This window comes from Muscardinus avellanarius (assembly GCF_963383645.1).
Source record: "Muscardinus avellanarius genome assembly, chromosome: 2".
NCBI classification, from domain to species: Eukaryota; Metazoa; Chordata; class Mammalia; order Rodentia; family Gliridae; genus Muscardinus; species Muscardinus avellanarius.
The window spans coordinates 33263263-33279669 of record NC_137787.1 but is presented as its reverse complement, the minus strand read 5'-3'; the positions used below and the strand labels follow the sequence as shown (position 1 = coordinate 33279669).

Below are 16407 nucleotides of genomic sequence, written 5' to 3'. Positions count from 1 at the left end.
CACTCCCTATCATTACACTAGGAACAAACTGAAGGGAGAGGGCCAGTCTACTTAGAATTCATTCATGGGGAAAAAGTAAATGAAGGGAATTTATCGCTCAGCTATTGTCTCCCAACATGTCATATAACAGACTATTCCAAAATTGTGAGATGCACACTAAATGTCTATTTCAGGCTCACATAATTGTGGGTTGGCTGATCTAGGGCAGGCTCAGGTGGTCCTGTATTTTGGATCATGTATTTATCTCCTCCACCTATGTCTCCTCTCTCAAAACACTGGATCTCAGAAACAAGTTTATCACATGATGAAAGATACAAAGACTACAAATACATATTAACTTTGTAAAGTTCCAAAAAAGTCTAAAGTTTAGGAAATTATCTTTTATCCAGAAGATTTTATGATAAAACCCTACTTTTCTCTCCCATGCAAGGACTATTAAAATATGTGTCAGACTGATGCAAGTCTCCAGGGCATCAGTTTGGTTCTCTTGGTTTCTGAAGCCAGCACTAGGCACAGTCTCATGCCAGATGTCAAGACTCTAGCAGCTGTGGACTGACGCTGAGGTCTGGGGTGTCAGAGGTACCTCCAGGTGGAGCATCACCCCTGCTTCCTGAGTGGGGGGCAGAGCGAGCACCATAAGCAGTGTGTTCACTTCAGTGAGATGCTGCACTGTGATTTGAGGTTTAATTGTCTTTGATCTTGTGCTGCATCTTATCAAGTTGTCAAGTGTATGTATCCTGGCACGCAAAGTATTTGTGATGGCAAAGATACCAGAGGTAGTGGACCTCAGAACTCCACCTCTGACTCTGCTCCTCTAAGTAGGACCAGGCCTATTATGTTACGCTTCCTTTTTAGGTCATTACATTATGATTGTGTTATTCTTGAGTCTTATAAAAGTATATAAACTTGTGTTTTAACCATTGAATTATTACATATAAAATATTTAAATATTTTTAAATGAAGTTAGTCTACTTTAAACATGAATGAACTAAAAACAAAACTAAAAGACCTATTGTTTCTTACTATTAAGTCAAGGTTTATAAAAAACCATGCTTGACTGAATTTATCTAACATTCCTTTTTTATTTATTTATTTATTTTTGTACTTGGGATAGAAGGCGGGGTCATTCTAACTTAAAGTTATGCCCCTGGCCTTACTTTTTATTTTTTATTTTTTATTTTGGAAGAGAGTCTTGCTAAGTCACTGAGAGTCTCACTAAGTTCCTAATGTTGGCTTGAAACTGAAATCCTCTTATTTCAGCCACTCAAGGACTGAGATTATAGGCATGTACACCACCATGCCTGGCTATATACATTACTTTTCATGACATAAAATATCATATTCATTTCTTATTTATTTAATCATTTTTTTACATTGATATTGGGGATGGAACCCAGGCACATTCTACCTTTAGTGATTTTTATTTTTTGTTTTCAAACAGGATCTTGCTAGGTTTCTGAGAGTCTAAGTTGCTGTGGTTGGTCTCCAACCTGCGATCCTGCTGTCACAGCCTCTCAAGTACTGGTATTATAAGTATATGCCACCACACTCAGGGCTTTCTTATTAATTAAATTTATTTTAATTGATGCATAGAAACATAAACATCGTATATGTCTGTTCAGTACTATATGAAGTTCTGTTGCATGGATACATTCTCCCAAGTTTATATGCTGTAAAGTTGCTATGGGAATTTAACTCTGATTTGTTTTACTTTTGTTAGTTTTAATCTTTAACTTAATATTACATTAAGGCACTTTTATATTTTAAAAGACAATAAAGAATAACCATTTTCTATTTTAAGTCAATTAACAATGACCATTTTCTGACATTTGTTTTCTGGGATTAGTTGAATCTTTTATTTAAGGGAAAATGACTTTTGCTAGGTTTTGATAAGTTCAGTCAGCAATTGACCCTTGCTTTCAATAGACTCCTCCTTCCACCCACTTTCTGGAAGATGGGTTTCAAAAACCATGAAAAACTGTCTCAAATACAAATAATTTCTAACACTGTCTTCATTCTGATCAGTAGTTAAAATGATCTAAAGTGAAAGATTATGCACTTTGCGAGATCATAGTTGAGACATATAAAACTGATAGTGTTGCACTGACTGCAATCTACCTTTGAACATCTTTTCCCATTAAAACTAAATACCATTGTTGCTCACATGTAGTGCTCTGAAACTTTCCTCCTTCTTAGAGCAACATTAACTTACAATTTTATTTCTTCTCTTTAGGATTGACATATAAAATCAAATTGTAGGTTAATTCTCAACAACTTGGAGTGTACTTCAAATTTTTACACTGCTATCTCTAATTTAGTTTTGAGATTTGTCTATATTATCCAGAGGGAAAACTCTCCTACAAGATTATCTGCCTGCCTATAAATCACCAGTAGTTTTGTGAGTTTCTTTATGCATTAGCAGTAGTAGAAGAAAAGTCTTTTGTCATATATTAAAATGACCATTCTTAGCTCACCATCTACCTTGCCATGTGTCTACTCATCTCTCTTCTTTCCTTCACTTTCTGAAAAGTACAAGTGAAAATAAAATGCCTCCATGCTGTTGGAATGAGCCTCTGATACCTCTGATCCCCACTGTAGGATGATACTCACATTCTGAATTTTATATAATCCAATTGGCCCAAAACCCTTCATTCTTATAATAGCTTTTTTAGAAGATCTTTAAAAATCAGGAAATTAAGTGTCTTGCAGGTGTCTTATCCTTTCATTGTTGTGAAAATTTACTTAGCTATAACAAAAGTTTCATCCCCCTAAATTCCTTAGAATTTGCTTAGACAAAAATTAACAATGGTTAAGCTTATTATAACATATCCTGGCAGAATTTCCAGGTATGGCTTTTGCTTTATATATAAGGAAATCTGATTTGATTTTTTTTTCTTAAAGCTCTTTTGTTTGAGTTTTAGTAATTGACAAAATGATTGCATGTGAAACATAATTCTTACATAAAGTAAGCTGCTCACAACAGACTAATTACACATTTGGGAGGCAAAGGAAAGACATGCAGAGCTCGCTTGTGCTGAGCCAAGAGTAAAATGTTTAGTGAAATGAGGACCATAAAAGATGCCGCCTGGATGCTTCTGAGAAGTTGAATGTTGGCCCCATGGACTGGTAGAATTCTATGGCATACCTTATTGCCTTCAATGATGACATGATGTTGGGGGTGAACCAGGTTATCTCCACCAGGAGCAAGAAGTATGGATCAAAAGGGAAATTTGTCCAGGTGACTTTCACACTTCCCTGTAACCTGGAAGATGGGTCAGAGAGAAGAGTAGGAGTGTTAGCTTAGGAGAAATTTGTAGACATTATAAGGACTTGGGGTTTTTCTCTGAGTGAGGTGGAAAATCCTAGAAAGTTTTGAGTATTTATTTTAATATTACTATTTAAATAAATTTAATGGCTGCTATTCAGAGAGATGGTCCGAAGAGCAACAGACAGGTGGAAGCAGAGAGGCAGGAACAGGGCGCCCTTCCACGCAGTATCGAGAGAAGCATGGGATGGGTGGAGTGGTCAGTGTGGCAGAATTCCCGGAGCACTGCTGAGGCAGAGGAGACAGGAGACGCCTGTGGGTTGGATGTGGAGTGGAATGTGAGGTGAAGAGGGAGTCGACCATGACACCGACGTCTCCAGCTGGAGATTCTGGGACAATACCTTGCTGAGATGGGGAAGACCAGGAGGAACAGGCTCAGGGAGTGAAACTTTTAATGCTGACAATAGGAATTTGTGATGCAGGGATATGAGAATGTATTTTAAAATGAAATTAGATGAGGTAACTTTAAGAGGGACCATGGGTAGAAGAGAAGTCAGAAGATGGGTCTCTGAAACACTCCTGTATGTAGGGATGGCTGAGGTGAGAAAGAGTCTGCACAGGGGATTGAGAAGGTGGAGGCAGTGGGTTAGGGGAGGAACTATGAAAAATTGATGTCTTGGAGCCCAGTGAATAAAATATTTCAAGAAGTAGGGCTTGATCAAGTGGTTCCAACATGGCAGGTGGATCAAGTAAAATAAAGCTGAGAATTGATTATGGAATTTAATAGCTTAGATAATATTGGTGACCCTAATAGGAACTAGAAATATCCTAGATAGATAGATAGATAGATAACATAATGGAAATAATCTACACACAGCAGCTTTTATGTCTTATTATATTCTCACATGATTAAATCTTTGTGTGAATATTATCTTATATAAATGTATCTTTTTAATATATAAGGAAGTATAAAAACAGCATATGCTGTTTATACAGTATAAGCATGGCTAGCCTAACAAACTCCGTTTGATATGCTGTGTTTTTTCCTGAATTCTTATGTATTTTTAAAAGGAAGTATTTTTGTGTATTCACCAATTAATTTAGTATTCTCTGTGACCTTTTGTACTCTGTTCATCTCACAGAGATCACATTTCTGCCTCTGAAAATTTAGTTGCCATATAAACATAAATTTAACCAAATACATGATTCTCCAGTAGTTCACTCTGACCAAGTAAGTATCAATCAGTGAACCTGTGAATCTGAGACAGCTGTTGACAAGGACATGTGCTGCTATTCCTTCCTGGGACTCGGGAAAATGGCAACAGGGAGCAGTGCCACCAGCAGCTGCTAAAATGTCCCTCTGGACCTTGATTTTGACTTTGTGTTTGGTAATTGTTGATTAAGGCAGAGGTCCTCCACTGCAGATGATCTTGACCTTAGGTTTCTTTGATGATGGATGAAGGCATTTGGGGTTGTGACAGCTGGGGAGGGGTACTTCTGACATCTAGAGTGTGGGTAGCCTGGGATTTGGCCAAATAGAGTACAAAGGACAGCTTCTCACAGCAAAGACCTGTCAGCGCCCATCCCAATATCAGTGGTGCCGAGGTCGAGGAGGCCTCTGCTGAGGATCTGAGGTGACTGAACTAGGCAGGTGTGACCATTAGGCCTAGGGTTGTGCAGTGAGGGACTTAAGTATTTTTTCCGGGCCTAGGACTCTGTAGCTAAAGACCTGTTCCACAGTGGCAAAAAAAAAAAAAAAGAAATAATGAAAAAAAAATTTTAAAAGGCAAAATATTTTCCTTACTATACCAGCCTTACCTTTAAGAGTTTTAGGGAGTGGGGGTTTAGGTCTGTCTGTCTGTCTGTTTGTCTATCTGGTAGAAAATCAAGGGATACCCTTGAACATTGTGGAAAGAGCTCCTGCCTGAAAGACAGGAATCCGGGAAGATCCGACATCTGCATGTGACATTGTCTTTGGGATTGGTCACATCACTGAGGTCCTGGGGGAGGCACTCGTGAGGACGTTAGACCTCTCTCCCCATCTGCTGTAGTGTTGTCTGGCAAGGGTTGAATTTAATTTTAAGACTTGCTAGTTGATCCAAGATTATTGGAAAGAGGCATTCAGCATATTGATTTTTTTTGTACATTAGGTGAAGGAACATTTATTTCTAACAGAGGAAATGACTGTGTTAACTACTGTAATGGCTTCCTTCACCATCGGGAATTTGGCTGTTATTAGAGACCACTAATTATGGCTAGAGCATGGTACAGCATGAGAAGTATATTAAATATAACTATAGTTGGTAGCAAATGTAGAATTCATGTCACCTTCCTGGCATTGTGGGAATCTATTTTGGATTTCTTGTGGCTTGCTCATGCCACATCCACAAAACAGACAGATGGTGTAGCCATGGAGAGTCTGACAGTACCATGCTCGTAGAAACAGAGCTGGGTGCTGGTTACAAGGGGGCAGGAAGATTGGAGTTGGTCAAAGGACACAAAATTTCAGTTCTAGGAGGAATAAGTTTGAGAGATCTATTGTACTGCAGAATGGCTATAATCATTATCCATGTATTGTATTCTTGGAAAGTGCTGAGAACGAATGTTAAATGGCTTTATCACAAAAATAAGGATGTAAGGTAAGGTAATATATGTATTAATTAGCTCAATTTAGCAATTTATTATATGGACATATATGTGTATATATGTATATCCTTATAAATACCATTAATGCATTTTGTCAATTTAAAAAGCAAATTAAACAGACAATAAATACAGTTCACATCATATCTTACCCACAGTTAATGTGGTACTTTAAAATTCAGTGCTTTTGTTGAATAATGGAGGGCTTGGAAATCTAATGGACAATTCAGAACTCAGCAATAAAAATAAATGGAGCCTGACACAGGAACCACGCCGCCCGGGCTCCACAGAGTTTCAACACTGACAAGTCCTCTGGACTGTGAGGATGCTATTTCACCGCTGTGTACCTCAATGTCTTCATGAGCAGGGCTGCTGTGAAGAGCAAGTGTATTAATATATGTAAAACATTTAGAATGGGATGGCTCACTCACTATTAGCCTCTAATTTATTGTTTTTGTTATATTTTTGGCTCTGAGGTATCAGGGATTTAAAAAAAATAAAATTTCAAATGAAAAGATAAGCACAATACCACCTGATCTCTATTTTGTTTCTAAACTTTGGTAATAAATAAAAGGCGTTAGTAAAAAAAAAAAAAAAAAAAAAAAAAAAAAACTGTAGTCACGGTCACCCAAAGAAAACTAATTTGTTCATGGAAACGAATGGTTCGAACGTACAGTCATGTGTCACACAATGTCATTTTCGCCAACACCAAACCATATGCACCATCTCGGTTTATGTAAGTACACTCTATGATGTTCTCACAGCAAAACCACCTAACCTCATAATGCATCTCTCAAGACGCTTCCCCATTGTTATGTATTATGGCTATGGCACTGAATTTCTAATGCAAAGCACTCTTAATTGCTTTGTTTCTTTAGGATTAGAAACATGAGAGTCCTTCCAGTCTTTTCAAATTTCACAAAGTTACAGTCAAAACAGATGACCTTAAATTTATACTTTAACTTAGTGGAACTTTATTAGACTAAGATGAACGAAATCCCACAGAGGCCTGGAAACATACTTGCCTATTAGTGTAAATTGTTGTGGATGGATGCTCTGTTATGTTATGGATCCTAACTTGAGCTCATTGGAAGACAAAGATGAAGGCTAATTGTTTACATTTAGTACTATATTCTGTCATTCCAATGGAAAAGAGATGGTTATTTTGAACCAAATAATGGAATTTGTTTCTTAGATAATAACATAGTGAGTTAGTTAAAAAGGGCTAACCTATAATAGGTTGACTCAATTAAGCAATAAAGCTTCATTTCTTTGAACAACCTACTGGAAAAATCTTTATAGCTAACTTCATTTACAAAGAAATTAAATGATGGAGCTATTTCTTTAAAAGTTAGACATGGGTTCTCGGTTTTGTTAGAGGTTGAAAATGTCATGTCAGTGGGTCTGGCTATGATCAGACCCCTTAATCCTGTTTTAATTATGGGTTCTTTGCTACTTCTGATTTTATAGTTATTCGTGACTGATATTCAGACATTCTTAGTAGTTTTTAAATATGTGATTTTACATAAGAGTCCCCTCCGAGTGACCTTAAGATGAGAGTCTCTGACATAATTACAGAGAGGAAGGAACGAGTGGCCTAGAATGAGCTGATCACTTCCAGGAATATCTCATTTTCAAATTTTCCAGTTAAACGCTGTGGCAGTTTCACATTTTTGCAATCTTGGGAAGAGTGCAGGAGGAACACCTACAGAGATTGTCACGTGTACAGCACCTGTCTATCCCATCCCATTATTGTATATTTGAAAATACTAAGAACCAAATATGATGAGCCACATCTGCCGAGAGACCTGAACCTTAAATACACCTTTTGCTGTCATATGCTTTCTTAAAAATAGCTTGCTTGTGGGTCGACGTCATTGTCAAAGAGGATACGAAATTTGTTATGCCTGATCATTTTTATTGAAGTCCCAAAGCTGATTGGCGGTGGGTTCTACTAGCCAAAGACGCAGGCTTGAAGCATGAGTTTAGACAAAGTGATATTGAATTCAATGCCAACTGTGATAAACAACATTTCTCTAACCTTAAAATAACATTTTTTATAGTGCTGTGTGTCCTATTGACAGCTTTTACCAACAGCGTTGTGTCCATGGTAAATGATAAGTTTTAAAATACGTATGTGAAATACTTCCCTGAAATTTTAGCACATTGTTATAGTGAGTTCCATTTCTTCATCTGTAAAATGAAGATGTTGACACTGTTGATCTCTGAGTTATCTTCTGATACCTAATATTCCCTAAGTCTAATGTCCAGTCTCCTTCATTATTTAAAATATGCTGCTCTTTCCAAATGCTTACAGACTCTTTCAGGTTGCACGACTCTGCCTCATCCCTTGGTCCTCTCCCTGAGAACTCCCTCCCCACCTAGTGGATATGGTGCAGACAGGAGGCCAGTCTCTGTCCACCAAGAGCAGGATGACCACTGTCAGAGGCCCGCCAGGCTGTCTCGCCACTTCTTCCTCTTCACTTTCTTTTGTGTGCCTTTTCCCCACAGAAAGGAGAACCGGACTGCTACGCACTCTCCCTGGAGGCCAGCGAGCAGCTCACCCTCGAGGTTCCCCTGAACGACTCTGGCTCTGCTGGCCTCGGGGTGAGCTTGAAAGGAAACAAGTCTCGAGAAACTGGAACGGATATGGGGATTTTCATCAAATCCATCATCCATGGAGGCGCCGCTTTTAAGGTGAGGAGGTGACCCTGGAACGTAGAAGAGGGTACGTGGAGACGTGACTCTTGTGCTTGGGGTCCAGATAGAAAAGGGGCATGAAGGGCTGAGACCATGGAGAAACCCCTGCAGAGAGAGAGAGAGAGAGAGAGAGAGAGAGAGAGAGAGAGAGAGAGAAAGAGAGAAAGAGAGAGGAAGAGGGAGAGAAAGAAAAAGAACAGATCTGGGGAATAGTTTATTTCCCAGAGATAGTTCTAAAACCCATCATCATGATTAACATTCTTTTTCGCATCCTTTTTATTCCTCCATCAGAATTCCACTGAATTTGCAACCTGACAGAGTTAGGCCTAGAAATACACAATCAGAAAAACAAAACTAAAAACAAGTTGATGTAAAGGCAACAAATGAGAAAATTGTGCTAACAAGAGTGAAAGCTCAGCAGAGCCTGAGATTGATTGTAGTGTAAATCAAAGGTCATTTATCACATTCTATACACTTGAATATAACCATGGTGCTCTGAATGCATATTTGCGTTTGAACATTTGAATAAGCTTATCCATTTCCAGAAAAAAGGGGGGACTGTGGCCCTGCCCTTCCACACCGGGGTGGACAGGGCCACTATGGCTATTCAGTGCTGTAATGGTTGACTAGATCACCTGTGTTCAGGCCTGACCTACCATTTGCTACCTGTGTGAAAATATGGGCAAGGAAATTGACCAGCTGTCTCCCATTTTTCTCAGCTGTAAAATGGGGATAATAAAGAATACCTACTTCATAGTGTTCTATGGATTAAATAATTAATACACACAATGGGACAATAGCAATAAAGTAATTTCAGAGAGGGAATACACAATTTCGTGACCGTCACCACTACCTCATGATACTGACTCCTGCCTTCATTTCTCTCTCCCTCTGTGAACACAGGCAAAGTATCCCTGCTCTATAGGTCTCAGTTTCCCCATTTGTAAAGTAAGTAAATCCATAGTTCCTACCTGCTAGTGTGCTTGTCAAGATAAAAGAGGCAGTCCATTTAAGAGTTTAGCACAGGACCTATGAGAAGCTCCCAATAAATGCTAGCCATTGAACAATTATCTTAATGCATGAACCCTTTTCCATTCCAAAGCCAAGAATGCCTAGATAAATGTTCTAGGAACACTCTGGTCTTAGAATGCTGGCTCTGTTGAAGCATTTGTCTTCTTATATTTACCCTTTCATTTTCTTTCAACCCAGACACTGTTGTTTTCTCTTGAGAAATAAGAATTGTATTGTGGATAGACAACTCTTTAATTCATTCCTTGGGTCAGTTAGCTTTTGTCGCATAATAAATAATCAAAAAATTCCATAGTCAACATCAACAATCTTTCATCCCTGTCACGTCCCTCAGGGCAGCTGGTGGTGCTGGCGGTTCTGGTCCGTCTCCTCTCACACCATAGGTTCCAGGTCTGAGTGTGCACACAGATTTCACCACTCATTGGATGGGGGGCTGGCTGAGGTGTCAGGGGCCAGCCACAGTGGGAGGCACCTCCTGATGTCTCAGAACTGGCAGACTGGCGCTCCACACATAGACAACTGGCCACAGCAAGTCCCAGGGAGAACCCAGGTCCTCTGGCCGAGAAACAGCAATGAAGCTATGGCAGAGGTGTAGGTGCAGAGAAGGGTGAAAGATGGGGGGCCATCAATCAATCTTTACAACTCCCCAACACAGCTCATAAATGCACAACCAAGAACAGAGGGAAATAAAACAGTCTCAACCATGACGACAGCTATTAGTGTTTATTTTACCTAGTGCTTAAAATGTGCCAGCCACCACAAAAGTGTTCTATATGGAGTCTCTCACTTTTTTTCTTCATATTCACATTTTATTACATCTTATTTTATCAAAAGGGAAATTGCACATGATAGTGGTTACTGACTTTTCTGTGGTCAGAGAGCCAGGAATTGCTTAGATGAAAACATTCGACTCCAGTGCCTGGGCTGCACGGCCTCGGTGAGGGCTTTCTCTCATACCACCTGATCATGCCCTAGACAGCAGAGCAGGGAGGGGTCATCAGCCTGGGGTTGTCAAGTATCATGACCGTCCTCCTCAGTAGGCCTTCTAAGCATGTGACGTGTTTAAGGATGCGTCCTCGGCCATGTCTGTAGAAACCCGCTTGTTATTACTCTTCTTATTCCTAATGACAGCTCTATTTACAGAATTTATTCCAAGTAAAATTGAAACCGAGATGACTTTTTGGAAATTAAAAGCAAACATCTTGGCTTTGTTTTATAGGCAATAACTTCAGCTCCAGCAGATATCGGTGGGTGTTTTAATATGTATATCCATGTTTGTGTAACTGAGTGTCGCCTTACCTAAGCAATTTCTAACAGTCCGGTTTCTTTCAGAAAGAATTCACTTTCCATTTATGTAAATTTCTTTCCTGACACTGGTCTGCTGAGTCAGACAGTCACACCATTAAAAACTACTGGACAGCATATTTACAGCTGATCTGGAACAGCTAGAGGCATCAATCAGGAATCCAGCCTCCTTTGATTGTTTAGTATCCATTTGTCTTCTTTACCTTTTACAGTGTAAAGGATACAGAGGCCTGAGCTCTGGTCTCCACCAGTCTGATTTTTTAAAAAATGTGTTCTCCTATTCTCTGTCATTCCAACAGCCACTGTTATTCCTTAGAAAATTGCCACCTGTTCTATGATTCTGGAATTATGTCTTACAAAAATTGTTTTGAGACTTTGTTCCTGTCCCTGTTGAGGAGATACAAATGTAACAGACGGCAGCTTCCCTGGGGCAGAGAGGAGCTCAGCTTTGGGGAACATCCACCTTTGCATCTGGCCCTAGGTTTTCACCCTGAAATCAACAGAATAATCTTTCTACCACAGGGCAGTCTTTTTCTCCTGGCCCTTCATGCCACTAATTGGTTCTCAAGGTGTTTTTCCCTTAAGGGAAGGTGGATTGTTGAAAACTAAACTACTTTGAAAAGTATGGCCAAATTCTTCCTGTGGATTCTGTGTGCTGGATTCTCCTGGGGCTTTCACTGCTATAAACAAAGGCAGGCTACCTGCCAGACATCAAACCTCTGCATGATCCTCGCTGCTGCAACTGGAGGCCTTACCCCCACCCCCACCTCTCAGGCTCCTACTTTCTACCTTTGCGTCTCTTGTTTGAGTTATTTATCATAGAGATATGAATCTCTATTAGCAATTAAGAGAGTCCAGCTACTCTACCATGCTCTCTTGGAAGTGAGACCCTGACCCACTCGAAGGCCAAGCTGAACATTTTTACACTATTCACAATTATCCAAATGCTTCTTCTCCTCTTGATATCTAACCTTAAAATCTGGCTCAGTGGTACACACCTATAATCTCAGAATCTGGGAAGCTAAAATGGGAGGAGTGCAAGTTTAAGGCCAGCCTGGGCAACTTAGTGAGACTTTTTCTCAAAATAAAAATATAAAGAGGGCATGGGGGTGTAGTTCAGTGGTAGAGTTCCCCTTGGTTTGATTTCCAATACCACACACAGGAAGGAAAGGAGGGAGAGAGGGAAGGAGGAAAGAGGAGAAGGAAGTAAAGGAAAGAAGGAAGGAAGGAAGGTAGGAAGGAAGGAAGGAAGGAAGGAAGGAAGGAAGGAAGGAAAAAAGAGCAAAAGGAAAATTTTAAATTTCAGTTGGACTTGCTGTACTCTCAACACCTGAGAGGCTGAGACAGAAGGATCGCTAGTTTGAGACCAACCTCAGACACTTAGTGAGACTCTAAGCAATCTAGCAAGAACTTGCTTCAAAGTAAAATATAAAAATAAAAAAGAGCTTGGTGTATAGCTTAGATGCCCTTGGAGTGGAATGTCTCTGGGATTGGATTATGTTCTACTGAAACCTGGATTTAATCCCCATTATCTCAAAAAGAAAGAGGGAATGGGAGGAAAGGGCAGAGGAGAAGGAGGGAGGGAGGGAAGGATGGATGGAGGGAGAAAATACAACATAAAGAAAAAAAGAAAAAAGAAAGAGAAAGAAAGAAAGAAAGAAAGAAAGAAAGAAAGAAAGAAAGAGAGAGAGAGAGAGAGAAAGAGCTCCAAACTGCTCTCTGCCCTGTGCCAGGCAATGAAAGGCTGACTTGGCACCTGGAAGACCTTGTAGACACCTCTGGGGCATTACTGTTAGCTATGGCTCTTCATGTATAAGGTAGCACCGACTATAACAACAGAATACTACTTCTTAGAGTGTGGATGCTAATGTGCTTATGCAGTGGCACCTGTTACATGCTTCTCCTTTCATTTGAGTTTCTGTCATTCTTCCTGGGCGTTTACCCCGAAGCACAGTGTAATTGCTTCAGGAGACAGAGTATACTAGATATAAGTGTATGTGTTAATGTCGCCACAACTGAGAAGTATGACGGGGATGAAATTATGATGTCCTTGAGGATGAGTTTCTAAAATTTCATTTTTGTAGTTGGGATCTCAAGTGAAATGTGGTATTGTTGCAGTTAAATCAAAAGAAATATTGTCTTCGTTGCAGTTAGGTAAATAGCTTGAGAAAAAGATTCCCTTTTCCCAAATCCACATAAAACCTTTTTATTTTCTTCAGGGTAGCACAAATAAAGTGTCAGTGGTCAGTTCAAAGATCTAAGATAGCTCCATCCTCAGTCGGTGAACATTTTTAGTGGTACTGGGGGTGGAACCCAGAGGCTTTCTACCTCCGGGCTATACTCCCAGACCTTTTTTTATATATATTTTATTTGGAAACAGGGTCTCACTGAGTTGCTGAGAGCCTCACTAAGTAGCAGAGGCTGGCTTCGAACCCGTGTGATCCTCCTGTCTCAGCCTCCCAAGTGTGGGGATTACAAGTGTGCGCCACCATGCCCGGCATTGGTGAACATTTTTAATTCCATGATGAGCAGCTTTCTTTGATTTTGCTTTTGATGAACTATATTAATTTTTTAATTCAGCAAAAAATCTATTGCCTATGCTCACTTAAGTTGCATATATTCCAATCTAAAACACTTTTAGAAAAGATAGATATAACTAGAATGGTAATATTTTGAAAAAGTATGTAAGATATTAGTACACTGTCATAAGAAAAGAAATCCCATGGCATCTATTATCCTAGTTCTGAATGGCTTTTTTATTTGAATATCTGACTTTAAGATTGAAATGTGTTCTACTGAAATCTTGAATTATAAAGCTAAAAATTAAAATTTAAAGGCAGTTTTTGCTAAAGAAAAAGTGTCATGTATCTGGCAAATGGACTGTTTAAGGGATCTCAAAAAGAATGAAGTTAAGAATATCTGTTATTCTGTAGAAAATTAATTAGGTAGGTTTGTGCTTAATAAATACTACTTGATGATGATGAAATTGAATGAAAGAAAAATGCCTGACATAGCTAATTGCAAATGTATGCACTCAGAATAGGAAATAGACATAATCTAAGTAATTTGATTCTTGTGTGCTTAGGAAATTTGGGATGCTCCTCCTGCGAGATGCAGAATTTCATAAATTATAACTACTTAGTAATAGATAAAATAATTTTATCTAATACAAATCATCCCAATACGTTAAGTGACCAAACTGGATTTAAAGGGAGATCATGCACAGCTCCCGAGTATCCAGGAGCACGGCACCCGATCCTGAGCCTCCTGTCTCTGTAGTCTGGGACGCTTAGCAGCATCCAGCCCTCAGAGTTCCCAGTGTGAGTAATTTCCACCTCCGTCTCTGCCAGTATCTATAAATCATGCGGTGTATCTATAATTAATGAATCCAGGGGAAGATAAAAGGGACAGCTTTTTAAGGAACACTAATGTTGAATGATTTCTTCAACTCTCCATTTTTCTTAAAATTAATAATGTTTTCTGATGGTAGGAGAACTTGGAGGGTCCTTACTGGTACTCCAAGCTTTATTGCTGGTCTTTCAAGCTTTTTATCCATGAAAAAAAAAAATCATAGCGTGTAAATAGCTCCATTGCAAATTCTCATCTGTAAGAAGCTAAACACTAACATTTTGTTCCTAGCCATAAAAAAATATTTTATGGACAACTAAAAGAAGGAACTTTGTAAGAAAAGTAAATTCATAATCGCTTTATACTCAATTAGACTTTCCACTTTAAAAAAGGAAATTATTAGCTTAAATATAAGAAAAACACATCTTAGCCAATTTATTTCATACAAAATTCAAATGAGAAATAAATTTGCATTGTGCTGAGTAAAATTTGGAAACTCTACCTCATTTTTATGTATAGTTTGGACTCTGCTATTATCTCTTTGGGTTTGAAAAAAATACAAGACTTCATAGTGTTAATGAAAAATAAAATTGTTATACCATGATAATACTACTTTGAGTCTTAAAGATAGCACCTTCTGCCATGGTTAAAAAAAAGTTTTTTTTTTTTTTTTTTTTTTTTTTGTACTAGTATTGAACCCAAGGGCATTGTACCTCTGAGCAACACCCTCAGCCTTTTTTATTATTTTATTTTGAAATGGAGTCTCACTAAGTTACTGAAGGTCTTGCTCAGTTACTGAGGCCAGCCTTAAACTTGAGATCCTCCTGTCTTAGCCTCCTATGCACTGGGATTACAGTCCTGTGTATCACCCCTGGCTAGGTTAGATCCTAAATGTCCCTCAGAAGATCGTCACTTGGCCCAATGATGTATTGGAGGAAGTAAAATCTCAAAGAGGTGAGGACTCATGAAGGCTTCAGGGGATGGAGGTCGCTCCTTGGAGGGGTCTCTGGGACCTGGCCTCCTCCTCCTTCTCTCCTTTGCTTCTGGGCCATGCGATGAGCAGCTTTGTCCCACTACATGCTCCTGCCTAAAAGCTACAGGCCTAAAGCATCGAGATTAGCTGACCTTGGACTAAAACCTTCAAACCTGTGAGCCAAATTACATCTTTTCTCCATTTAAGGTAATTATCTCAAGTATGTGTTATAGTGGTGGAAAACTAGCACACTTTCCCATGAAAAGCTATATGAGTTTATGAGTTTTTCACTGTGCGTATTTATATTTTACAGACTGAGTTAAGACTGTGATCAGAGTTTGGTTCTAGGGACACTGGTTTGGAATTATTATTATTATTATTATTATTATTATTATTATTATTATTATTGTGTGTGACTGATGTTTTGCCATTTTCAGAAAAGTAAGGAACAGTATATTTTAAAAAATCCCTCACAAGTAAGTAAATAAGATGATGTTAACAAGTTGAAAAAGCCTCTGAAATTCTGATCTGGTTAGGCATTAATGCAGAATATTACTAATTTATATATAACACGTATGTTTTAACAAGGATTTTTTTATCTAGCTTTCTAGGCCAAAGTAAACAAAGGGCAGAAAATCAGGAAGAAGACAGGAAGGGATAAAGAGGAAACTAAAATGACGGAAACAGAAAAAAATGTAAAATAAACACAGAATATGATCATTACACCATAAGCCAGTGAATATTCCCAATGATCCCAAGTCAGGACCTCTCAAACTTTCTTGCTGAGAAAATGACCAGATTCAGCATAGTTAGGATAAAGTCTGTAAGTTGGAATATGCTTATTTTTGCCCCATATGTTTCCAAAAGGAATTGTAAATGAAAAGGATTAGACTACAAGTTATAGACATTATATCCTAATGGTTTTGATTACGTATACTCTGATTCTCTAAAAAAAATCATTCGGTTACCTTTAAAAGAAAGTTTCATGTGCTGCAGATGATTTGCTGCTGGGACATCACTGGTTTGCTATGTAACAGTGGAGTGAGGCTCTTAAGATGGTAACTGGATTAAATCCATAGACTTAAAATTTCACAATCACTGAAGAAGTGGAAATTGGGCCAATACACAGAAAGTAATCAAACTT

At 38.8% G+C, this 16407-nt stretch overlaps 1 protein-coding gene across 4 annotated transcripts in view; it reads left to right on the top strand.

Annotated features, from left to right (window-relative positions):
• Positions 1 to 16407, top strand: part of PARD3B (par-3 family cell polarity regulator beta) — a gene marked incomplete at both ends in the record, with an annotated part of 1045674 nt that overhangs the window by 600643 nt on the left and 428624 nt on the right. For 3 of the 4 annotated variants that reach the window (XM_080690301.1, XM_080690302.1, XM_080690299.1), the window contains one exon: positions 8420 to 8605. The exons of the other annotated variant lie outside the window; for it this stretch is intronic. In XM_080690301.1, the coding sequence (XP_080546427.1) occupies positions 8420 to 8605 (186 nt within the window). The remainder of the gene's footprint in view (positions 1 to 8419; positions 8606 to 16407) is intronic. 4 annotated transcript variants of the gene reach the window in all.